This window comes from Equus przewalskii, chromosome 2 (assembly GCF_037783145.1).
Source record: "Equus przewalskii isolate Varuska chromosome 2, EquPr2, whole genome shotgun sequence".
In the NCBI taxonomy this organism is placed as follows: domain Eukaryota; kingdom Metazoa; phylum Chordata; class Mammalia; order Perissodactyla; family Equidae; genus Equus; species Equus przewalskii.
In genome coordinates this window covers 69,183,460-69,211,158 of record NC_091832.1, presented here as the reverse complement: position 1 = coordinate 69,211,158, position 27,699 = coordinate 69,183,460, and the positions used below count along the sequence as shown (strand labels likewise).

At 34.9% G+C, this 27,699-nt stretch overlaps 1 protein-coding gene across 10 annotated transcripts in view; it reads left to right on the top strand.

The window, feature by feature from the left end:
* Positions 1 to 27,699, top strand: part of TLL1 (tolloid like 1) — a 192,952-nt gene that overhangs the window by 65,364 nt on the left and 99,889 nt on the right. For 7 of the 10 annotated variants that reach the window (XM_008538033.2, XM_070608244.1, XM_070608242.1 and 4 more), the window contains 4 exons: positions 21,108 to 21,218; positions 24,292 to 24,372; positions 25,880 to 26,032; positions 26,573 to 26,690. In XM_008538033.2, coding sequence (XP_008536255.2) covers positions 21,108 to 21,218; positions 24,292 to 24,372; positions 25,880 to 26,032; positions 26,573 to 26,690 — 463 coding nt within the window. Of the gene's footprint in view, positions 1 to 21,107; positions 21,219 to 24,291; positions 24,411 to 25,879; positions 26,033 to 26,572; positions 26,691 to 27,699 lie in introns of all 10 variants that reach the window. The other 3 variants (XM_070608270.1, XM_070608263.1, XM_070608274.1) reach the window with 1 other exon arrangement.

Genomic DNA, 27,699 nt, shown 5'->3' with positions numbered 1-27,699 from the left:
CAATAATTTAAAGGGAAAAAAAGTGTTTTTTTTTAATCTTCCAAATTATAGTGGACATAGTGTCCCCCACTGAAGAACAAGAATGAGCTTCAAAAGAAAAAGAAGACTTGAGATATATAGATTTCCTTGCAGACATATTTGTTTAATTTCTAACTTCACTTATTCATGTTTACTCAATTATAATGCTGGTAGATTCAATCTTTTTCTTTTTGAAAATCTTTCAAACAGACTTAACATGTCTAAAGAACGTAAAGTTAAAATGAAGGTCCAAATAAGATGTTAAAAGCAGTTGTCTTGTCAAGGCATAGTATTAGAAGTATTAGGTTTGACATCATGATTACCAGTGTCATGCTGAAAGGATGAGTGACTTCTACGTTTTGACACTAAACCATGGCTTTGGGTAACAGAAGATCAAGCATGGGAGGCAGGTCCATGTGAATCTTTATAGTATTTGTCCTTTGTTATTTACTGTCATTGCTCAGGTTCTTGCCCAACCTGCAGTTTTCAGGAACCATGAGGTACTGCCAGATGGACAGCTTGTGCTTCTCACATACTTTGGCTCCCCCAAGCTTCCCTTCTCCATCTGGAGTCTGGTTGACTGTGCCAATGCTGCAGCACCAGGAGCTAACTTCTACCTGCCCCTCCACACTGTGTTCTCTCCGTGGAGCATCTATTTATATATCACCTCATGCTGCAGCCCCCAGCTGGTTCTGTTGTTGTTCCTTTCCATTTGCAGAGATGTTAACAGCAGTGGTATTTATTTGTTATCAAAAACACCTTTGAGATAGGTCAGCCATTTGCTTGTTGTCAAATTTTTTGTACAAACGAAGAGAGTGAATTTCACTCGGTTTAGTCAAGGACACAACGCCATTGATACACCTCTCTTTATTTAACACTAGAGCATAATTTCCCTTAAATCTCTTTTTGTAACTTTATTAGGGAGAAGGTGTTTCTGAAATGGAGTGTGTATGCTAGCCTTTTGTAATTGAAATAAATGCCACTGGAGAATCATTGTGAAGTCCTAGGCCTAAGAAGGCATCCTGTGGCAGAGTTTCTTGTAATAAAGAGTTATAACATTCCTTCTATTTTTACTTTCCTTGAAGTGATCTTTGTTATCAAACATGGATGCTCGCCTAATTTATCTATTTCAAACTTTGGGGGCCAGAATTCTTAATTGGATACTACCTTATGGTTTTTACTTTTAAACTCAAATTTATTTTTATTAAATCTTCTTGTGGATGTTTCTTACTTTAATTCCTCAAGTAGTTACCAGCTTCTTTCCAATATTCACCGTTGGATTTGTTTAAGAGTGTTGCACCGGGCCACACAACATTGCCCAATAACACTGGCGGATCCCAAAGGATATGGGGAGAGGAAGATTCTAAGAATGTCTTTAAGTAAGATTGACTATAACTATTTGTCTGAAATACTCGGGATACCTGCACATTTGAAAGGAGTAAGAGGGGTAAATACACTTGGACCAAGTGCATTCCACAAAAGGAAGATTTTTTAAGGATCTGGAACATGTTGGTGGACTCATAAAAAGATAAATGGCACTAATTATGACCAGTAGCTTAATCATAGCCCTGGGAGGAAAAACAGTCCAGCCCAGCACAGTATTGTTGTGTGACAGCAAAAGAAAGACAGATATCTGAGACTCTAGGTTTTTATAATTCAATATTACAAAGACTGTTAAATGAGCACGTATTTGGATTAGTTTCTTCGTATCATGATAGTGTCACTTTTTTATATTTGTCATATGTCATATTTTCTTTCTTTGCCAGGGTAAGGGGGAAATTCTATTCTCCTTATAGCTGAGGGAATTCATTTTGATTCTGTAGTGTTAAGAATTTTCTAGTGAGGATTGGAGAAAAATAAACAAACAAGAAGAGATAATCCAGGTGAAGTGAAAAATGCATAATATTGTCAGAAGACTGGAAGGATCATAGTTGGCTATGATTTATCATAAACTGTGAGGAGTGAGGGTGGAAGCTCAAGAGATAAGAGTCTCAATCTACACCTGGTAGGAGAGGATGGGTCTCCATGGTGATGGCTCTGAGGTTTACAAATTCACAGCAGCTGTGCATTCAGCATGACAAGAGATGAAGTGAAGAAATGTGGTTGGGAGAAATGAGAGAAGGAGATACCAGTGCAGGAGAACATTGTTAGAAATATCACTGATTACTGAAATAATGTATGTTAAGCAATATCTTTGAGAGATTTGTGTTGTCACTAACACCTAATGAGAAACTTCTATATGCTAGACGGTGTGTGCCAGAATCTCAAGATTTTAAGCTAAATATGGTAGACTCCCATTAAGGTTTTACAACCTAGTGAGGAGACATATCTTAGCATATACATTAAAATGAATTAAGTGCCATAAAAGAAAGATATTAGAAAAGTAATTGTAGTTAAATATTTGGGTTCTGTAATCAGACTGTCTGAATTTGAATCTGTTCAGGGATTTGCAGGCTGACTTTCTCCAAGCCTCAATTTTCTTGATCACTTTTTTAAAATCTGAGGAAAATAACCTGACTACTTAGTAAGTCCTTGTGAACCAATACTTGCACTATACTAATTTTAGTGCTTGTTACACATAGTAAGTTAATTATGAGAATGATTATGAACACAATGTTATGAGAGCAACATTGTGATATAGAAGCTTTAGGGCGTCAGAATCTCTGTGTGTCTCTGTGTGTCTGTGAGTGTGCGTTGTTTGGGTACAATGCCCCCCAGAGCTCTAACTTGAAAGTTGTCACACAGATTTAGGCCCCAGTTCTGGCCTTGATGCTGATTAGTCGTGACTCTGATGATTCGCTAAATCTCTCCTGTCTTTAGTCTTCTCTACGTTGTAATTCCTACCTCAAAGGCTTGTGGTGTGGGTATTAAAGGGACTTTCTGAAAGTTTGATCAAATATAAATAAATCCATCCATCTCAATTATCTTTACATAATTTGGGGGCATTTATAGTTTTCATTTTTAATATGTGAAAACTATGTTGGTTGATATTACCTGGTTGTTTGTGTTCAGGTCATTGAGAATTCTAAAATTGCAGGTTTGCTCCATGACTTTGGTCTGTGTTACATTAAAATAATCAAAACCCTTTACAAAAGATTGTCTTAACACCCATTTACTCTGAAGTCAGATTTAGAGTTTTTTCAACCCTAGAGAGCGGAGTTTAAATCTTGCAGTAAATGAAGGTCTCCAATATGCAACAGAAATCTGTGTCACCAAACCCTATGTTATTTGGGCATTTTATTTCTTGGAATTTCTACCAGAGTCTTATTGATTCTTTCTTAGCATAAGATTTTTAATAAACCTACTTATCAGCTTTACTGACCCACTCATATTGCTTCTGAGAACTAAAAGAGAACTGAGCAAAGATTTTGGAAGTAAGTGTACTAATAGCTGGAGAAGTGACCCCATACAACCAAGGGAGGAGGACACTGTGACCTTTATGTCAATGTAGATGGGTATTCCTGAAATTTCCAAGAATCTGTGTTCGTAGTGCCTGCTATGAGTCACTGAGAAAGAATATCAGCTATTCACTTTTCATGAAGATAGGCACGTATATATTTTATTATGTTGCCATTTAAGAATTTGATGTGGAATGTTCACTTGCCTGGAATACTAAGAAACATCACCGTATTTAGAGTGGCAGCATGAAAGATGTGGATTTGAACTTAGAAAGTACAAGGCTGAGAGGAGAGGAAGCAACAGCAAACAGCTTGAATGAAGACATAGTGGTAGAACAAAGCCTGGGGTCATGGGACAATGAGAAGGCTGACAAGACTGGAGCCAAGGATGAAGCCAGACTTTGAGGAGCAGGGGACTCTCAACTTTGGGCTTATAACTATCATCCAGGGAGCTAGTTAAAATACAGATTTATGGGCCCTATCTTCGGAGAGTATATTCCAGTGGATTGGAGTTCAAGACCAGATATCAACATTTTTTCTAACTCCTCACTAATTCTTATGTGTATAATCCAACACTCACACTTTGAGAAATAGTACCAGGGAAGATGGGACTATTCGTTGAACGTTTGTGCAGAAGAGTAATGTTAAAAGTGTTCCAGAAAGGTTACTGTGGTGGAGTGGCATACCAGAGGCCAATATGAAAACTACTAATTAGTTCAGCTAGGAGGTGATGAGAGCCTGGCTTGGCATGCTGACAGAAACATTAGAAAAGACAGAAAAGTTACTGGGCGTGTGTAGAAGGGCAGAGTCAACAGAATGTGATGATTCACTCTAAATGTGGGACAGAGAAGAGGGAGGAGGCAATGACAGTACTAAGATATCACTGGAAAGGAAAACAGTTTTAAAGGTAATGGATAGAATTTATGTTGAGTTTGTCCTTTATCTGATTATAATTAGTCTGGTTTCTATTTAAGGTTTGTTCATAAGTTAATATAACATAATGATAAAATGTCTGAGTTTGAATTCCACCCTCACTAAAACTAACTTAGACAAGTTTGTTTACCTCACTGAACTTCAGTTATCTTATCTGTAAAAGGGGTGTACCAACCTCACAGAGTTATTATGAGAAATAACTGCATGCCTTATTGCACTTTTTGCATCCATTCTCTAAGTTGTAAACATCAGAGAAAAGCTATGTATGAGTGCTTTGCTTGTATTTAGTCTCAGGATTCTGTTTGCAGAACAAGAATTTTAATTTATTTGTATGTGTCGTCTTTTCTTTCACAACGTAGAACTTCTAAACAAGAAGCATGTATTTAAATTTCTGAGGTTGTTTTGACTGTTTTTGAAGAAGTATTACCTTAGTAGCCGTTAAATAGTTAACCACAGGCCTATGTGCTTCTGATAGTAAATGAACTGCTTCTATGCCAGAAGATTTCAAAGTACACTTTTTCTGTGCCCTGTTCCCATTCTGAATTCTTACCCCCGCTTACTAATTCATCAGTTCTCTACATTGGAACATAGACCAAGCAAATGAATGGTGAAAAACACTGTTTTTTCACTACTCTTTAGGGGAAAGGTTATCAATGTTAGGCTCAGTCCTTACTCTTTTGGGCTCTGTTTTAGAGGACCATTATTTGCTAAAATAGTTGTGTTAAACACATGATTTTTTAATGAACATGGAGGTATTGGCTATCTCCCATAAAAAAAAACTAATCCTAAATTTAGCCACATTGATAGCTTAAAAGGGGAAGACAATGAGTTTTGTTTTGACAGTATTTTTTAAGAAGAAAGATTCAAATTGTAATGTTTTCTACCAAAATGGCATTTTTTCAAACCATGAGATTGGAATTGTTATAGTTCATCTCTTCAATTAAAAGTCAGAGCTTTTCCCTCTGTGTGACTGTAGCAATAATTAGGATGAGCTGCATAGGGAACTGTGATACCTTGGGTCTAAGAAGCATCAATTGTGGTTTTGGAAACCACTTTCATTGCTGCCTAGGTGGTGAAAACAAAGAATGTAAATGTGTATATGTTAAGCCTTGGAGAACCTGGAAGTATTTTGAGCTTGGCAAAATTAAATTTCACATTGAGATGTTCCATGTTTAGCAAAACTCAAAACATATTTTGAGAATTGCTTTCTCCCTTAAGTTTATACCGCTGGGTATTTTAAGCAATGTTTTTATTTCTGATTCATTTCCAATATTTTATGGGAGGTTTTTGATACTCATGGGACCTTCTTCTTTGAACTTGGAAATTTTGCCTTGCCAATATTAAACTGTATTCTATCTAGTCAGAAAACCTGAGTTTAGTTGAAAATTTTAATTTGTGCCTTAATGGTTGGTGAAATGTCTTCAATTATTCTCAGTATGTTTGTGTTTAATTATATTGAAATGCTTGACTAGTCTTATTTTATCATTGCATATGTACTTTTACCTTTATTATCATGTTTCAGTGGACATTCATTTAGAAGGAGTTCAGGACCCTAAGCCATTAAACATCAAGATTGTCTATAAATTTTATTCAGTAGAGTTTTTATAAATTTTATTTGTAACATCATAAGTATTTAGATGTGCACATTTTTAAAAAATACTGCATATATGTTGCATATATTCAAACAGGCCCCAAATTCAACAATTCTAGTTCTAAACCAAGTTCTGAGAAAAATATATGGAAAACATCCTTGAATGGATTAAACTTATGATATCAGAGAGTGTCATAAATTGGTAGTCTTTTTGTCATTATTTTAGAGATGACCTAATAGAAGTTACTCAGGGTCGCCTTTTCTCTTCCTTTCATGGATGTGTGGCATTCCTGATGTCATGAAAGTACACTATAGAGCAAAATTGAGAATTATTAATCACTGTTCTTAGAAGGACTCTTTCATATTAAAATGCTGAAAACATTAACAGATGCTTTGAACAATCTTGTTTTGTATATTTTATTTTCACTAGGGCACATTCTTATCATAGAAAGTTTATGAGAAGTTGTTATTCCTAGATAGAGTTTTACTCTGTGTGACGTTGTATGTGTAATTTTACGGGAATCTATAGTTCCCACACAGATTTTCATTCTGCATAACTCTAAGGGAATTCATTAACATTAAATACACAGGCTAAGAAAGATTCTGAATGTCTCATGACCTTATAGGAGGTAAACATTGAACTTTTAATGAGTTTTTCCAAGGTCATAGAAGACCGAGTGGGAATCCTACAGTGACAGAAATATGACTAAATATAATATTCTTAAGCAGGTAAATTCTTTGAAACATTTAAAGTATATTAGAGAATATTACTTTCCATGCTCAATCTTTATTCTCTTGGGTAAGTGAAAGCTGTAGGAGGAGGTTGGGTTTAAATCTTTTTTCTTCGTAGGAGGCACAAGAAGGCTAATATTTAAAATAGGTGTTATTCTTTTGAACATGTGTGTCTGGCCTCTAAGACAATTTACCTTTACTTTTTTACCTATTCAAAATTTGTATTCTAGAGTATACTTCTTAAAAATGTAATTAACACATTATTTAAGTGATTGTAATTATTCTATTTTAAAGAATAAATATTATACATAAAATCGTGTTGGTTAACTGATGATCCACATCTATCTTGTGCAACAGAAATTCGAATTCTTGAGGTTTTTTTTTGTTCCCAACGTCACACCCTGTGGGATGGCAGTATTAGATTCTCCTTGGCTAGTCTAGATGGCTTATCTTATCTAGTGGTGTCACCCACACCCACATCCCTGAGCATCTAAGCCACTACATACCATGCCCGTCTCAGGTTATGTCTGCCGCATTATGGTCGAAATTGATCAAGAAAGTATCATGAGGTGCCCAAGGGGGTTGCCTGTCAACAAACATGTTCTTCCTTTCCCCATTGTGTAGCAGCAGCTCCAATTCCTCTGATGCTTAGGATTAATTACCCTGTCAGGATGGTGACACCTTATCTTACCTGCTGGTCCCTTGGCACAAAGAGCCCAGAGTGCCCAGATGACATCATAGTTTAAAGTTCAGTGGGATTCTTGCCTTATCTTCTGGTGGAAAAGCTCTTTCTTTGTGGACCAGGATTTCTAAGTGCTCAGAGTCTAGAGCTGTGGGGATGTGGGCAACTGAGAGTGACAGTAATAGGGCCACTTCTCTTTCTCCCTCTTGGCTTTTTATTGTGATACTAGTCCACACTCAGCCTTTAAGAATTTGTTAATTTTAGGTGTTCTCTTTTTATCCAATTTTAAGGGGCTACTTCTTTCTCTCATGCTCTGTTTCCAACAGTCCTCAAAATGTTTGTGTATGGTTATACTAGGAAATAGCTACATGCCTCTGTGGAAGGACTGAAGAATCATTATCTTATATTCTTTTCTTGATGTTATGGGATCCTTCCTCTTGGAACCTGATCACTTCTTCAGTATATATGGGTTCCAGGTATGAAAACTGGCTTGTATCCTGAAGCCCAGTAAGGTATTTTTTGGCATGTCGGAGGTAACCACTCTCAATCTTTGGATCATTCAGCTTTCATATTTTTGGTTGTACACATTGAATAATACCTTTGGTTGGCTACCCATCTATTTTGACCCTTGGATACCATGTTCTACCAACTATCTCATAACTCTCTGAGGGTCTATAGCTTTGCCATGCATTATGATAATTGCCTCCACCTGGCTTATGGCAATTGCACATTATCCTATAACCTCTATTTTTTTGGGATTCTGTCATACCCATTGTTGTCAGCGAGCCCTGTTCTGTGACACCATCTTCTGCCATCAGTTTTGGCTTTCAGAGGATTATCACTTCTTAGTGATATTGGTTCTTCTTTCTCCAGTGTGTTCCTTCTAGCCTTGGTAAAAGGTGTATCTTCAGGGCCCTTCGATCGTATCATCATCTGGTGGGTTTTCTGGCTGAGCATAGTATGTCCATTCAAGCACACTTACTTGTCTGAGTCTTTTAATCCCTCTGAAATAACAATTCTGGTAATTCTCTCTTACTCAGTGCTTTATCCTAATAGCATGTTTGCATCATATTCCCATGTTCTTCCAAGAGTATCAAAACCTGTGTCCCAGGAGAGTGCTTCCAAGTGAATAAATCCTTTCTTATATAGCTTTATGTCCCACCCTCAGATTTGAGTACTCTCTGGGCTCCTCCAGGTACAAGTACACTAGGTTCTGTAGATCCTTTTGGATATAGTCCCTTGCTTCCCATTTTAAGCCCATCTCACCTTGGTCAGGTTATATTGTGATTTAACCCTTGTTATTGGGTTAGTGGCCATAAAGGGAGATGTGGGCAGATCTTGAGGGGTGCGTGTTGTCTCTCAGGATAGGGTCACTGCATCATCTTTAAATAAAGGGAGAGCATTTGTCCTAAAAAGGTGGAGTAGGCCACCTCTTCAGACTCAGAACTTTCAGCGAAATCTGGAGATTCAAGATTTTCAGGGACATTAACCCATATTTCTTCATCCCCTGTGTTGGGGTACCATTGTTTCGCAGGTAGAACCTAATTTATGTATAGCTGACCTCCTGAGATTGGGAGGCTAGTCCTTCCTTAGAGATCTGTAACTCTTAGGACTTGGTCCTGGACCTCATCTTTAACTTTCTCTGCCTTCAGGCTGTAGGAGAGGAGAGCATTTTTATATGCTAATGACAAGGCTTTCTGGCTTTCACCCATAGCTTGCAATTACTGATTAATTGCTCTCAGTCTTTCGTTAACTTTTAACAAACATCAGTGGAGTTTAGCATTAGTCACCTAATTTGCTGTCCTTAGATTTACTCTTTCCCCTATATTGCACAAAACCGTATACATTACCCTGGCATTCCCTTTTATAGTCTACCATCACTACGGGAGAAAGATGTAGCAGTTATACTATTGTCTTATGCCAGAGGCTATTTGTGTTTCACCTACAACCAATGATGGAGTTCTCATTGCCAGGGAAAAATCTCCTGCCAAAATCTCATTTTAGTGCCTGCATATGTGTACCAAGATTGGCACTAACTGCCACAGGTCAGGTTGCTGGGGAAGCAGACTGTGGTGGAGATTAGCATGTGGGGGTTTATCAGAGAGAATTATTGGATCATACCACTTGTGAAAGGGAAGGGAAGGAAACAAGATTGAGCAGAGGAAGATACTGGGCTGTAAAGTAGTCTCAGTGAAGGTCTCAGACAAATGTGGAGCTCTCATGCTAGCATGACCCATCAGAGATGTCTCAAGTTGGGTTGAGGGGACTATACTTTATGTACCCTCCTCTACCAGTCATTGGATGCTGGCTACCTGCAGGAAGTGGGTTTGGCTATGAATGAGGCAGGTCTTCAGCCAAGAGGGTTGACAGCTGAAGTCTTTCAGTCAACAACCTTTCCATATCTGGGAATAAATTCTTCACAAACAAGAGGTGGGATCTGGGCAGCTCATCAAAGCATCCTCTAAAAAAATGCCATAGTGGGGCTGGCCACATGGCCAAGTGGTTGACTTTGCGTGCACCAACTGGGCAGCCCAGCGTTTTGCTCGTTCGCATCCTGGGCACAGACATGGCACTGCTCATCGGGCCATGCTGAGGCGGCGTCCCACATAGCACAACCAGAAGGACCTACAACTAGATAAACAACTATGTACCGGGGGGCTTTGGAGAGAAGAAGAAGAAGAAATAAAGAAGATTGGCAACAGATGTTAGCTCAGGTGCCAGAAAAAAAAAGAAAAACAAAAAAAGCACCATAGAAAAGACTCTAGTAGTGACACCCCCTCCCATCCTGCTCTGTATTTATAGGGGCCGTGGAGACAGGAAACATCTAGGCTACAGAAAGAAAAAAAAAAAACTACCCTTAAGTATAATACCATGCCCAGACACTATATAAATAATTTCTGCCAACTGTTTAAGGAACAAATAATCCTATTCTTATACAAATTGTCTGAGTGACTAGAAAAGAAATAATGTCTGCCAGCTCATTTTATGAGGTTACTGTAACTCTAATTCTAAAACTAGACAATAAAAATAAGAGAAAAGATATTATTGGCCAATCTCTTTATCAATCAAAACCATAAATTTCAAATAGGAACATAAGGGCTTCTATGACCTGACAAAGTATCTGCCAAAACCCTTTAGCTAAAAGCTTAGACAGGGCTAAAATATTGGAAGGCTTCCCTTTAAAAGTGGTAAGACCGATATTCCTGCTATCACTGCTTATTTTCAATATTACGGTTTTAGGAATTGTACAAAACAAAAAAAGAAATTTGCACACACACGTCATGTATGCAGACGCACTGGAACTGGAAAGTATAAACACAACTTACTACTTTCAGGTGATAGAACTGTCTTCATAGGAAATGCAAGAGATCTATTGGAGCCAATGGAAATGTCCAACATATCTGATGAGTATGAGATCTAAAGGTAAAAATTATTTTCTTACATACAAGGAACACCTAGAAAATATAATTTAAAATATTAGTATTTATTATAGCAACAAAATCTGAATGTTTACCTAGAAATAAATTCAACAAGGCATATATAAGATCTTTATGAGGAAAAAGTTATACCTTTATGGGAAGAAGCAAATAAAGCTAAAATAAGGTGAAACGTGCAGGATCATGAGTGTGAAAACTAAATATTTTTAAAATGACAATTTTTCTGCATGAATTTATAAAGTTAATGCAATTCTAATCAAGATCTCAGTAGAATTTTTCCTGTAGCTTGACTATCTGCTTGTAAAATTCATATGGAAAATCATATTGCTAAGAACTGAGAAAATTTTGAAAACAGGAAAGAAATTAATCCTATTAGATATAAAGATTCATCATAAAGAGATTATTATCAATAGACCAGGGTATTAAAGGCTAATATAGTGGTGAAACAGAATAAAGAGTCTAGATATATGACAGAGGTGGCACTGTAGATATTTGGAAAAGGATGGCCATTCTTTACAGAGAAAACAGTTCAGTGTGGACTAAAGACATACAAGTGAAAAGTAGATTTTAGAATTTTAAGGAAATATAGGAAACTCTTTTTGTGACCTCAGAAAAAGATTTGTTGCTTAGATATGACTCAAAAGAACAAAATATAAAGGAAAAGGGTTACAAAATTTATTGTGTTAAAATTAGATGCATTTATTTAAACTGAGTACACTTAATAAACTGCACCCACTATGAACCAGAAACTACTGTAATGGGAGAAAATTAGTATCCAGAGTATATAAGGGACACCTACAATTAATAAACATAGGACGACCTTCCAAAGAAAATCATCCCAAAGAATGGACACAGAACATTCACAAAAGAGGAGGAGTTCTAAGTACGTACCTACGAATACCCAATCTCACTATTTGTCAGGCAACGACATTTTAAATTTTAATTTAAAATTTTAATTTAAAATAGATTTTTAAAAATCTCTTTCTTGTTAATACATATGTTTGTAAAATAAATGATTTGACTTCCTAGCATACTCCGAAGGTCTTCAATTGCTTTTTTAGTATTATTAGTGAACTAATGGACTTAAACAGATTTGATAATGTGTTTCAATCCAATCACTTATTATCCTTATCAATGCTCAAATTGCGCATTTTTGGCCAGTGGGAGCTCATTGAATTCTTTCTGGATTCCTTAACACGATGCTTTAATCTTTGGCAGCTTTGTTGCTCTCTGGTATTATAATGTGTTCCAGGCTCATCTTATTCATTTCCTACCTTCGAATCAGTCGTTGTTTTCAAAGAATTTTGATTTATTTACTGGGAAATTTTTCTGGATGCTAGTAGTGTTTATTACCACTTTGTTGGCCATCCACTTTTTCTAGGCTTTTTATTGGTTAGACATAGGAAATATGTGTATATAATTTTTATTATATTAAAAATTATAAGATCATTTTATTATTATTATTTTTTGAACTTCTGTTTTATACTTGATATTGTGCTAGGTACTGGGAATTAAAAAATAAATAAGACAGAATCCCTTTCCTTAGGGTTTAATAATTTAATACATCACAGCATGGTGACTATAGTTAACAATAGTGTATTGTATATTTGAAAATTGCTAAGAGAGTGGATTTTAAAAGTCCTCATCACACAAAAGAATCTATAACTATGTGAGGTGATGGATATGTTATCTAATGCTACCATGATAATCATTTTGCATTATGTACATGTATAAAATCACTACATTGTACACCTTAAACTTACACAATGTTATGTGTCAATTGTATCTCAATAAAGATGGAAAAAATTAATTTAGCACATAAGGTAGGCACTTTTAGCAACCATTCAAAGAGACTTTTAAATTGACTATTTAGCTTTCTATTTTCCTATTTTATCATTCAGAAAATTACATTAGGCTGAAGGACTCGAGGGCTACTTTGAATCACTGTAAGGAATGTTAAAAATAGATTTCACTGCCAGAATTAGTCACATCGCCCTAGCAACTGCTCAGACTATTGGGTTTTACCAGTTCTGTGCCTTTAGCTCTAATGACACCTAATCCTGAGTATCTCTGAGTGACAGTCCATCATCACAATTGGCTGCACACTTGAATTACTTTTTTCTCTGAGGCTGTGGCTGTAGAGGTCATTCATTTGCTTCTTCACGAGAAACTACTATTGAAATTCCAGAAAAAATAGATTTTAAACATTAGTGTTTAAATGTATTATTCTTTTTGGGGGGCTTCATTATTTATGAACTTTCTTTTCATGTTTTAGATGTTGGTTTTTTATAAGCCTCCAATGACTTTATTAAAATAAATTAATATGTATTTTTTCAACTGCATTATTTTGCTCAATATTAAGTATATAACTTTTGTTCATGATACCAATCATTTGGTAGTTTTTTAAACTTCTAAGTTATTCCTTTTTAAAAATTAACTCATCAGTAATATTACAGAGAAATTGGAGGATTTAATGGCCAATTTTCCAATTTATATCTACTAGCTAAAACTTATGCCGGTTCTAAATATTTAAATTTAAAAAATGACAAAGTTAAGGACAATTATTCCCTGGTATTTATAAAGATTTTATTTACTTAATATGCATCTATTTCTTTTCTATTTCAACATTGATTTTGTTCTACTTTATTATCTCAAGGCTTGAAACATTGCTAACAGTTTACTCAGTAACGTTAATATTGCAAGTTGATAACAAGCAGAGCTTCTGGTCCTTTTGTCCCTTCCAGAATGAAAATTATGTTGAACTCCATTTTCCTGTAGTAAATACTTCCTTTGTAGATCACTTCCATTTTTCAGTAAAGTATATTATTTCTATATGCCAGTGCAGGTAACATCCTTGTTTCTGCAAATCTTAACGGAAAATGACCACCTATTCCTTCGTTTCCCATATGACACCTTCATTTGGTTAAGACGGGTCACCAGCGTGACCTCAAATTGAAATGTTTAGATAGACAATGCTTCCAACTCAGAATCCTGTAACTCTAGCAAATGACCTGAAGTCAGTGATAATAAACTTCCATATCAAGTAAAGGGTGGATATTATAATAGGATAGGCAGTAAGGAATGGTAAGCTTTTTAAAAAGTAAATTCTATCAGCAGATTAGTAGTATGAATCAATATCCTAGAATTTTCCAAGGCTCAAATGAGATAATGTTGATAGGGGTACTTTATTAATATTAAGTGCCACCCATTTGATATTCGTATAATTTACTGACAATGTATGGAATTTTTAAGTAGAAGTTTAAAACATTGAAAATAATATTGACAAGATATTTCGCAGATCTTTCAATTTTTTGCTTGTTTTGTAGTAAATAAAGTTCCTTTTAATTACCTTCCCGATTGTTTAAGATCTCTCAGACTATGAAGAGAAGAAAAGAAATCAGTGCATGGAGTCAAGCTTTTAGAATGTCAATGAGTTTTTAAATGTTGTAAAGTTTATTTCACTGAGCACATGTTGTTTTGTGGGTTCTGCGGTGGGGGATATTAACCAAAGGAAAAAGACTCCAGCCTTTGACTTGTGCCCAAGAGGAAATCTTTTACAAAGATGAATAATAACCAGAAAGGTTGGAATGCAGCATTTTCTCTCTTAGCATATCATAGCAGTAGACTAAATAAAAATGGAAAAAAGTGGGAAAAAATATTCTTCTGTTTATATGAAGAGGTGACCAGCCACTGGGTAAGACATAGCTAGAATATAGAAAATAGCAAATTTGCATGAACGGTCTTACTTCCAGGAAGATATCAAGATTTATTCCAAGAGCTGGAGTCAATATTTAGAAAGTAAACAAACTTAATTAAAAAAGAAGTATCAGAGTTGACTCCTACACTGTTCACAAATGTAAATAATTACAAGCCTAGGGGGAGAAAAAAGCAAGTGTTTGTTGTTACAAGATGTATGATGTGGGAAATATAAATAAACCAAATTTGATGGTGGTTGATTATATATTTATTACTTAAGCAGTATGAGAATGGCAGTTTTTAAAAGCTTATGAACTACAATAATTCATTTTATTAAAGCTTGTGACAGAAAATATTAAGCCGTACGCAAAAAGCTTTTCAATATTTGTTTTTACATTTCTTGATCAAAGTTCTTTTCTGTCAATGTTTTCTCTTTTGAGACAAAGAGTTCAAAATGAATATTTGTGGTATGGGTGATATTTTAAAAATGTCCTGAGAAATCCTATCCATGGGCATTGTGGGCTATAAATGCAGATTGATATTGTATTTCAATGAATCTTTTGTTATGGGAAACATTTTGTTTTCTGACTTAAAAGGAAAGATATATTTATTTGAAAATTTAGCATTTAATCATGTCCATAATGTAAAATTGCATTTGAAATAGAAAAAAAAAGAATTAAAAAAAAACTTGCTGCATGTCTTCTGTGTTCAGTATCTATCGATCAATCTAGATTCATCTGGAAACTCAGTAATGTCATGAGAAATGACTTTAGCATTAAATGACTCCATGTTCTGGAAGAATATTCCTTGCTCTAGCATGGTGTGTATGTATATGTATATGCATATGTTTATTTGTTTTGCATTTCAGATTGAACATTTGATTTTGTATTGAGATTATATCATATTTTCTGGTTCAGGAAACATTTGAAGAAGGCTGTTGAACTCGAGCAGCAGTGCTCTGTTCTTTGAAGGGACCTCTAAATTGGAGTATGTTTGGACAGTTTCGTTTTTTTTTTAAATTATCAATGATCCAAAAAGTATCTAGTTTTTTATATTGCACCGCAACTCCTTTCTCTTAAAAATCTGTTCTTGGTAGATAAAAGCATCTTGTTTTAAAGTGGCCAGATGATAGTCATGTTCCCCAGAGGCACCTTTCAATCCAGTTTATGTGGGAAAGATGAATAAACCATTTTATTTAACTCATCGTTTGCACTTCCCTGTATGCACACTTTTTAATTGTGGATCAGATGACTTTGTTCAGTTTATGTGATAGTATATGGTAGAAGTGAAAATTCAGATCTTTGAAAAAAACAAAATAATATAAATAAAGCTTTGCATGGTATGCTTGCTTATGAAAAACGGCTAAAATAATTCGACTGCAAATACTTTTTTATTATTAGAAGTTTAAGAAAGAAATGTACTACATGAAAAAAATTTTTATCCTTATCTTTTTCAGAGTATTTCTGAGTGTCTATATAAAAATATATCTTGACTTTTTTTTGTATTGTATCAAGAGCTTTAAAAATTTTAGATAATTTTTTCTCAAACTTGGAACTTAAATTAACTTTCATGTGCGTCATTTTGGAGGAGAAATTTATTCTGTGAATATGAAATGCCGTTGGAAAATTATTTTCTCTTTTAAGTAGTGTAACATTGTCTCCAAAATGTATGTATTAGAACTTTTGCCAAATGTTACTTTTCCTTGGGAATTTGCATGGTGGTTGTCAGTCATGTGAAAATAGTTGACTTTTGAGTCTTCACTGTTGCCCTTGTCTGAGGAAAGTTTCACTAGGCCTTTATTGTGGGCGAGAGCAGCCAAAGCAGCCTTGTCAGGCCTTCATATGACATCATGCTTCCTCCCTAAATCCAATATCAATAAAAGCAGAAAGTTTAAACTGTATATGGAAAAAGTGTAATAAGCAAGTGCTCTTGGCTATTGTTGAATCTTTGAGCTATCTCTCCAAATCCCATAAATCTCAAGATAACTGATCTGTTAGTTCAGTCATGTATTTCCTGAGCATATCAGTGTGGTGTTCAGAGAAAAAGGACTCATTTCCCATAACTACACTTAATAATATATATGACTGGAATAAAAAAAGGCAGCTGCCTTTTACTTGTTTTTTTTTTGAAGTAGATAGCAGTAATCCACTCTAGACAGAAAGGATTCCAAATATTCATTCCTTGGAATGGTCAAATATCTAGTATTTTGTTTCTTAAGGCAAATTTGTGAAGTATGTAGTATGCCTAGCCTCATTTTTGTTATACACAATTTGTACCCCAATCCATGATGTTTTCTCATTCACCTTTTTTTTGTGCCTCAAAGCATATATTGAGGACCTAGTTTATGTCAGGCACTCTGGCAGTGAGGGTTTAAAGATGAGCAACACGTGCTTTCTGTGGTTAGTGTTTGCAAAACTAGGTTGAGGAATCAGATGATTAGAAAGATATTATGAGATCTTATGTGTTGACCTATTACTGAGAGACCCACAGGCGGGACATGGAAACAGAGGAGACACCTAACTGGGTTAGCTGGAGAGAGGGGGTTTCTGAGAGGATTTTCTGTGGGTAATGCCTGAGGAGACTCTGTCATTTTATCTATTCCAGTGTGCTGTCAATTAGTAGCCAGCTGTCAGATGACTTAACATTAATTCGAGTAAATATATTTATTTTCTTGAGGGTAGTTTGTCTGCCAAGCATTTTCTCCCAAGTGGACTGAAAGTCTTTGCTTTTGGCAAAAGTAGTGGTTCTTTACTTTATGTGATCCCTTTTGACAATCTACTGTGGATGTCGCCCCTGCAGAACGTGTGGTGACTGTGTTTATAAACTCATATGTATTTTTTGCTTACAGCTTTTAGGAAATCACGGACTTGAAGCCTCCTTAAAGCTGGTCCCTGGACCCCAGCTTCAGAACCGAAGGGCTAAAGATCATTCGGGAATCGGGAAGTGGGTGGAAGAGACATCACTTAAAATTCGAGTGTAGGGAATCACAATCTTGGATTGCTTCTTCTCCTCATATGCTCTTTTATAAAATATATTTCCTCTGCCTACTACAATAAAAGCACTCTGTCTTGGTCTCTGATTAAAAAAATTGTTTTTGTAGTATGATGAATGCAAATAGCCTTCACAAGAAAAACAAAACCCGTGGTTTTCCACGTAGTTTCATAATTGTTGTTCTTGACATTTTATTTTGGCCAATTGGTTAGCTCCACCTCCATTTTTGACCAGAGGAATTCAAGCAGAATTTCAAACAGTAGTAAATATTTTAATTGCACTTGTGCTTTTCTCTAGTATTGTCATCTGTAACCGGTATCCCATATTGCTTTTAGTTCTGACATCATTAACTTCAAATCACTGTATTAAATGGGGCTAATGAGTGATAATTCATACTTTAAAACTGTTTCTCTCTAATTTTTGTTTTTTGATGCAAAATAAATAGAAAATAATGTATAGAAAGAAAAGCAAAAAACTGTAAAGTGGACTTGAGAATTACAAATAAATCAGAGCCTAAATGACAAATATATATTAAATTATAATGCAAATTCTAAGTCCACGTTAATATAAATTATCATGGTCCAGCTTACATGGTCCAATGCAGAAGTAAAATATTTTAGCATGCAGAAATAGGACACTTAGATTTAAGTAGAAGATGAATTAAAGAAACCTTTAAATGTGTAAAATATAAAGAAAAAATTGTGCATTTAAACTATATGATAGGTTGAAAATTCTAAGATGTCTATTTTTTTTTCTGTTGATAATATCAAGATTTAAAGACGTACATGACCTACAGTGTATCAAAGTCTGCACATAAGTGAATTGGCTTAGTGACTCACATTAGTTTTGAGTTTGCTCTCAAAGAAATATTTGGGGGGCCAGCCCGATGGCGCAATGGTTATGTTCACACATTCAGCTTCTTGGCGGCCCCTGGTTCGCGGGTTCGGATCCTGGGTGCGGACATGGCACTGCTTGGCAAGCCATGCTGTGGTAGGCGTCCCACATATAAAAAAAGTAGAGGAAGATGGGCACAGATGTTAGCTCAGGGCCAGTCTTCCTCAGCAAAAAGAGGAGGATTGGCAGTAGTTAGCTCAGGGCTAATCTTCCTCAAAAAATAGTAAAACAAAAAGAGACATTTGGTTTTCTCCTGAAGCAATCATATTCAGAACCACCAATCTATCTGAAGCTATTAGTTCAGAAAAACATAACAATAAATGAAAAAAAAATGGGACTATGTACTTGAGAACAGTTTTCGAGTTATCTGGAGTTTTCTTCTCCCAAGAAGTAATGTTTTTGCTTCTGTGAAGTGTTATATCCTTGGACTGCTGATCTGTGTTTGATAATCCATCAAGACGTGAATCCTATTGCATGTGAAAAGTCATTAAGGAAATTAAAAATATAACAAACATCTGAATTTTATTTTATTCATACTACTTTTATTATATAAGCACAGTACCGACAAACTACATTTTGTTTGGTGAAATGCCTCAGTTTTCAAGTCAACCAGATCATTCACAGAGGAGTAAAAGTTTATTTTAGCAGAAAAAAAGTGCTAATAAAGATGATGACAATGATAATTACTTGTAATAATAAAGCTTGTTAAAGTGTAGGCTCTGAGGCCTCCCTTCAAACCTGCTAAATCAGAGCCTCCATTTTAACCAGATCCGCTGTGATTCCTATGATGAATGTTAGAGAATCACTGTTTTAGTGTCTCTTATTGCCCCCAGCACAGAGCCAGAAAGGAAGGGCCAAGCTGGGAGTCACTGCCAGTCAGTGCCCACAACTATTTGCATAGTAAATACACATACTGGAAATTTTAAATAACTAGCAAACTTGGTAAATACCTTAGAGTAGCGTAAAATCTTGGAAAAAAAAAGAAACAGTCCAAAATTTATATTTCTGAAAACTAACAAGCCTTTTATATAATTGACAAATATTTTATTTAAGCAGGCCATCTAGTTCTCGGGATGTCTGGCTTTCAGGGAAGCGGGCATCAGTGGTTTCTGCTGCATGAGTATGAAGTTGATTAGAGTCTGGATTCAATTTCAGGCTTCGAGACCAGCATCCTAGCCAGTAAACTCTTCTACAGGCTTTTCATTACTTTGTCCCTGTGATAATAAAAGATAGTAGGCATCTCTTTGCTTTTACAGACTGCCATTCCATGACAGGAGGGCAGAAGAGAGGGGCGAATGAGAGAATTCTAATTCTAATGAAGATTTTTTCTTATATTGAACTGATAACCTACCTTGGACTAATTTCTATTGTCTAACTTTCTGGATTTACACGTAAACCTAACTGCTTATCTTATGTCAGTTTTGTATGAGGGCACTAAACTGGGCGAATATTTTATATGATCAACCTTTGCTCAAAGCCTAAAGCCTTGTATACCTTTCAGGATGGAAGTTTAAATTTCATAAATTAACTAATTTTATTAACTTGTTCTTTAGAGGTTAAATTCTTAAGATTTGAATCCAGTAAAAGTGATTTGAAAAGCATGAATTTTGTCACTTCCTACATTTTTAACGTATTTTCCTCCTCTCTTTTTTGGTTTTGCAGAAGAAATATCTGAAGGCAATTTTAAAAAAGAAAGTTTGTAAACCTGTATCAAGACACAAATATCCCAGAATTTTCAAGGGATTTCTCAATGTTTTACTGTCTCATGATTATTTATTCTCTCTCTTAAGTGTGCTGTGTTTCCTAAACTTTTCATATTTTGACATCTGACAGTACTAAGGGATTGATTTAGACTAGTTTTGGACTCAAATAAACAATGAGGCCATCTTTTGGTTATGCTAATGTATATTTCCAACCTTAAAAGAGAAATTCACATACTGGTTATGAATAAATTCTCCCAGTTTTTCACAGTGGTTTATAGAGCTTTGACTTATTAAGTAGCATAAAAGGCTGGGTATAAAAGGTAGAGTCAGAGTGTTTCCAGGATTTAGGGTAATGATTTTGAAGCCCCTGAAAATATGGACAATGCCTTATTTGTCATTAGAGATCAAAGACCTAGCACCTAGTCATTGCCTAAATAAAGATTGACTTAAGTATTACTTTTGGTGGTTATGTATACATTTTATAGAGACTCAGAGGCAATATCATCTTCAGAGAAAGTGCATTATAATTGTATAAAAATGTGTTGAAGAAGTGCCTGTAACAGCACAATATTCTTTTGTCCGAATTGCATCTTCTTTTACAAAGTTATTATAGCACGTGGCTTAGTTGCTACTTCCTCTCCTACTGTCAGTGGAGACCTGCTACTGGTCACAAGCATCCACCATACATGCGGAAGTTCTTGGCAGATTTTCACTTATTTACAAATAGCCATGATTGCTGTATCCTCCTTCCTTAGAACCCCCCATAAATCAGTGACCATTTCATTCAAAGAAACGACTGCCCCCCTTGCCTCAGACATCAAAGTAAAGAAATGTGGGTCATACCCTTTCCAGGTGGCTCATATGATACTGTAACATGCCCCACATACTCAGTTACAATTACTTTCTGAAATATCTGTCTGTATCTATATGGACCACATTTCCATATTTTTAACAATATTTTTCTAATTAGCTTTGTTTGCATTGATTTTGCTCTTAAATATTTTGCATTTTAATTGAACCTTTCTCTTTTAGCTGTGTTTTGGGGTGATATTGCCTTAGATGAAGAAGACTTAAATATCTTTCAAATTGATAGGACAATTGACCTTACACAGAACCCCTTTGGAAAACTTGGACATACCACAGGTACAGTTGGTTATTTGATTCAATTTGTGTTCATTTTGGAGAAAACATACTCTTGAAATGCTGGAAGTATTCTTTGGATCATTTTTAGTGTCCCGCTGATCAACTTTGATTTCCTGGACACAAATAAGCCTATTTTGAAATTTAGAATTTGTTCACAGTTTTCATTTTATTAATTAATTTATTTAACAAACATGTTGGAGTGTTTACCATGTACCAGGCCTCTGTGTGTGTGCGTGTACACATACATCCATAAATGTGTATAAAACAACATTTTGAAATTAATTGCTGACAACATGGCACTTTATGTTAGGTAGGTTAGTATGCACTTTGTAAGAATAAGGACATTTTTCTATATAATCAAAATACCATTATCACGTCTAAGAAATTTATATAAGATAATAAAATGTAAGGAATTTGCCTACAATAATAACACACATTACTTAAAAAATAGTATGCTTTGGCCTTTGTTATATGTAGTGACAGTGTTTTCTGAAACAGACACCAAATATGGGAAGAAAAGTTTGCTTTGCAATATAATCAGAGCTAGTACATTCCTGTAGGAGACATTAGTTGACAGACTCTCCATTTACTCCCTCACACTTAACGCTGATACGGAGACAATGTATTTTGGACAAGCAAGCAATGATAGAGCTTGGCAAAATCCTGGATTTATCATGTGACCTTTTCAGTTTTATTAAAATTTTCCTTAGCTTCAAGCTTTATTCACATCATTTGTTTAATCCATCATCCCCCCCCCCATTGTTTTGAGGACACTCATTTTCTGTAATCTAAAATTTTTTAGTAGTAGTAAATTTTAGCGTTTCATTTATGGTTAAGCTCTGAAATAGTAATAGTTGGAAGAAAAAATGCCATTATTTTAGATAAATAGCATAAAACAGATTATACTGTCAATCGTAAAAAACATTCTAAATATATATATGAAAAGTACACATGTTCCAAAGTAATTTGTACTGTTTAGTTAATTTCAGACAATGTAAAAGTATCCTTTATTTTATTGTTTTCTTACTCTATCTTTTCCTTTTCATGTTAGCTTGTGCCAGATTGACTACGCTTCTCATTTCCTTATTTTAAAATATATATTCTTTCCCAGAAATATTTCTGTAGTTTTCATATTTTCATTTTGTTTTTAGAATGTGTGAAATAACTAGTTACCTTAAGAATTTTTTTCTATTTGAATGGACTTCCTACACAGAATTTTGTTTCAGTTACTATAAAAATTATTCAAAATTCCTAAATATCACATTATTGAAAACATTAGTCTTTGATAGTCTTGAAACATCGTTTGTTTCAATTCTATAATTACTCCTATCCCTATCATTACCTTCATATTAACTAAAACGTTTCTTTTTTCTCATAATTAGCCTCCTTGTAAATTATTTATATGTATTTCAGCCCTACCTAAAATGAAATATAATTGTTACATAATGGTTATTTCAAACACATAAAACCCATTCTTTAAAAACGTGTCTTGTAACTGCTTAGGAATGAATACGTTTAAGTGTTACCTCATCTTTCTAAAATGTTCAATGAAAAAAATTTCAAAAATTTTTCTCAAGGGGCACAGCAAAAATGTGACCATGTAATGCAAATAATTAAGCAGATTATTAGTCAGTGAACAAGCACTCTAACTTATTTGCCTTATAAGGACTTAATTGATTTTTCCTATAAGAGGCTTTTATGGTAATAATGTTTATTATTGTTTTTGTTTTTTATTAGCTTCAATCTAGATAATTAAGTTTCAGTTTTAATTTCAAAGGGAAAAAAAGTTATTGGAAGGAAATAGTACGAAGTTCAAGAAGAGTTTGTTGTGTTCATGACTTTCTAGTCCTCTTTCATTGTTTTAGCCCAGAGACACTTATGAACTGCAGACATGCTTAGTCGTACAAACTCATCTGCACTTGTTCAGATGTCGTTAGTGGCTATATAGGTTGTTTACTCAAGATACCTCTTTATTATTTGTCTATTAAACATTCAAGAGAAGGGAAAATAGGGAGAACATTTTATTAAAGCCCTGAAGTGAGAATGAGAGGACGTGAATTTTTGTCAAGTGCTCTGCTTTCTCACTTATGGCAGGAATCTACCTTTTCTAGTCTTTGTTGATAAAATTGCAAGAAGACATATTTTCTTATCCCAACCCTCTCCTCTACCTTTTGAGCTATAAAATTCTTTTCATCTATTTTTACAAATTTTGCAAAGTATGTAGTGTAAGTGTGTTTTGCAGCTGAACATTCTTTTGGATTCTTACCTTGTGACTTTTTTCTGTGTTATTGGGTTTTATAAGTTATAGAAACTAATTTTCAAAATTTATTTGAATATATTATGAAATATGAAATGCTTTTAGAAATATTTCAAAATTGATCAGAGCTTTGGAGCAAAATTCTCACTATGCTTTTGCTTTTCTAATGTTTTTATTACCATTTGCTGATTTGGTGTCTGAAAATATTCAGTTTGCATTGGGAAAATAGCTGGAATGCAATCAACAGGGCAGGACAACTTGCTGTCATCCTACATAACACCATATGGTGTCAAGGTCACAGTGAAGAAAAATGTTTCAAATTATCAATGGATGACTCAATTGCCGTAATGTCCAAATAAAGTCATTTAGATTGCTCTCTGGATCTCCCACACCCCCTTATTTTTAGTTAACGAAATTTATTGTAGAATTTCTTTTTTTTAAAGATTTTATTTTTTTCCTTTTTCTCCCTAAAGCCCCCTGGTACATAGTTGTATATTCTTAGTTGTGGCATGTGGGACACTGCCTCAGCGTGGCTCGATGAGCAGTGCCATGTCAGCCCCCAGGATTCGAACCGATGAAACACTGGGCCGCCTGCAGCAGAGTGTGCGAACTTAACCAGTAGGCCACGGGGCCGGCCCCTGTTGTAGAATTTTTATCCTCTTCAAAAAATTCATGGATATTCGTGATTCTAACACACTAAGACCATATAAAAGGAGATGTCCAAAGAGAAATGAATTTAGCCTATTATTATTGTTTATTTACAAGAACTTTACAATACAGTGAGTTTAACTTAACTATTTTCTTTTATTCTTTAAGGTGGACTTGGAGACCATGGTATGTCAAAGAAACGAGGGGCCCTCTACCAACTTATAGACAGGATAAGAAGAATTGGCTCTGGTATATCAATGTTTAAAGTTGCAGACGCTTGACTTGATGTACAGTAAATATTATACTCATAGCAGTTCAGTTTGCCATTATGATGCAAAGTATGTAAAGGATGTACACTGAGAAAGAATCTTTTATTCATTTTCATTTTGTTAGCTGGTATTGTATTAAGTTTTTTAGAACTTAATTTGGGACAATTGAAATGTTTCTTTAACTTATTTTCAACTTCTCCTTATAAAAATGTATCATTTGTTTATTTTATTGTTGATATTTATTTCCAGTAAATTTGGTGTTACTCTCAGGTGCTTTTATCAAGCATGGAACTACATCAATTTTAGTCAAATCAAAAAATATCATGGCTATTTGTTTTGAAATAAGATCCACTTAAAGCAAGCTAACAAACTGATACGTTGGATTAAAAAATAGTTTAAAATGTTTTTGACTCTTCCAAAAATATGTAGAGAAAAGCATTCAGAAAAACCGCCTCTGGTTTCATAATTAGTTAATATTTATAGTATTGAATTTATTCACCACTATTTGTAGACTTTAGAGTTTTTTTGTTAATTCTTCTCTTCCAAGTTTATATCCTAACATTTCTTAAATTAATAGATTATTAATTAAATATTTGAAAGCATATACTTTCAAGGAATAATTTCCCCAGCAAAGGTGCTTTGTTCTAGGACATTAAAAAGATAGACATGCTAGGGACATGAGACTAGGGGCATACATTCAATATTTGTTGTGTCTGAAGTATATTCTAGTGGTTGGATATTTGTATCAACAGTGATAGGTGAATAAGAAAGAATAGTCATGCAAGTTTAGGAAAATCAAAATTAGTAACAAAAATATTATGAAAGACCACTAAGAAAATTAATGACTACAGACTCAAAAGTCGCCCCAGAATAGACTGCATTTTATGTTGGCTTGCTCACTTTGTTTACTGATCTCTAAATCATGCTGTCTGCCTGGGTGTGAATCCAGAACTGGAATGGAGATAGCCCATTGTCCCAGAAGGCTGAGACCGTATCTGTTTTAACCTTATTTTGTTTTGCTCTCTCTACAATGTAATAGTTATAACTTTAGGCCATACTATAGAATATCAATCCTGATTTAAAGGATTAGGAATTTAGCAGGAGTGAGAAGAGTTTTGAATATCATGAGACTTTGTAAACAACTTCTATTTTATCATCTGGTGTGGATTGGTAGTGATCTAGTAGATTAGAATACATAAAATAATTTTTCTGTGGCCTACACGTCTGCCTGACTTAATATTCGCTGTAAGCTCTTGTATGGAAATTGATCAAAATTTGCTCATAGAGTGTTAAGAAATAATATTTTGATGTGAAATACTTGAATATTTTAATGTTTTTTCAAGTATGTAACATAAGTGAAGTTGTTCTTTAGTGCATTTTGACTTCAGGCATATTTATACAAATATGTAAATAAGACATTTTAACTTTTGTCCTTTAAGAGGTAAATGATTCTTCTGTTTCACAGAATGTTTTAAATGTCACTGCAGGCTTGGAGCAAAACAACACAGTTAAGGGAAAAGTACCTCTAAAATTCTCAGGGCAAAATGAGAAAAATCGAGTTCCCAGAGCTGCTACATCAAGAACTGAAAGAATATGGCCTGGAGGCGTTATTCCTTATGTTATAGGAGGCAACTTCACTGGTAAGATATTCCCAGAATATCTATTCTGATACGTAATAATTGCCATAGAATTATCTTACATGATACATCATATCATACAGTGTATATTTTTATAGAATATTAATATATAGAACAGCATTCTATCAAACTTGAGAAATACTCCACTCACCTCCGTTGTTACTTTAGAATGTCTTTGCAATTGAAAAATATTTTTAATCTTCAGTTCTAAGAGTCTACAATACTATTCTGGTGTTTAGACTGAATTTCAAATGTGCCCATTAAATCTGGAAGCTGATTTCTGTTCAACTGACGGGAAGAATGTAAGTCCCGTTTATAGAGCCTTGTACCCACATATTTGTAGAGATAGTGAGCTTGAACCTTGTGATTATAAGCTGAGTGTCCATTCTTAACAATGACACATTTGTGGTGCTCTCGGCTAGTATTCTTTGGTTGATGATAGTGATGGCATCTGAACTGCCCCGCTGGACTCGGGATGGAGGAGCCAGCCTTCAGCACTCCTCCCCAGGGCAGACTGTTATTAACGTCATGCCATTTTTCCAGGCAGCCAGCGAGCCATGTTCAAGCAGGCCATGAGGCACTGGGAAAAGCACACATGTGTGACTTTCATTGAAAGAAGTGATGAAGAGAGTTACATTGTATTCACGTATAGGCCTTGTGGGTAAGTAGAACCAGGGAATGACTTAAGTTTGGAAGAGTAAAAAAATCCGTAAGTAAGATTCATTTATTGCTTAGTATTTTGCCCATGAGAAGATGTGAATTTTACATAAGAAAATATTATATTTTCACTAAATATAGTCTTTGATCACAGACTTTTGTGCATTTACCCCAAGTGTATTCCTCCACGACCTCAGCTACTTTTCCTTGTATTCTAAGTATAACAGTGGCATTGCCAACATCCCACTCACCTGGGTTAGAAACTTCAGTATCACTGTCTAGAAATCCTGTTGTGTTGCCTCTGAAATCTATGCAGTAAGTTTCTATTGATATTCACTTTGTCTTTTGGCTTCCATCTCTATCCTATGTCATTGCCTTGGTCCATTCATGTCTTTGTCATCTCACACTTGGTCTATTCCAATTGCTCTCCTGTCTTTCCTCACCAATTCACTGCTGTTAGAATTCTCTTCAAAAACTACTGGTCAGAGCAAGTTACCACACTTTTTGAGGTTTTTCAGTGTTTCCTCCTATAGTGGTGTTTTCTAGATTTGCTTCTTACAGGATGATAAAAAATATTCTTTCTAAAACAACCTTTACGTAAGTTGTGAAATTGCTGTTAAATTTCAGTAGGTATTTCTACAGCAATCTGCTGATGAACATGATTAATATTGAACCAATTGAAAGGAATATAGAGTACAGTGTCTTCTAAACTTATTTAAAAAGTGGATATCCATCTTGCCCTTTTAAAAGTGAAGAATTTACATCAGTATCCCGGAACACATTTTGGGCAATGCTAGCCTGAGTATCAAATCCAAATTCTTTCATATAACATTTAAGGAATGCCATGAACTTACCACAACTTCCATCCGTAGTTTCTTCTGCCACCAAATCTCTCCGCAAATCCCATAATCTAGCCAAGTTACAGTAATAGCAGTCCACCAAGCAATGCTGGAGACCATAAGAGACTTTTTACTGTGAAAGTTTTCAAACGTCTCTTCCCTGTCTCTCTAGTT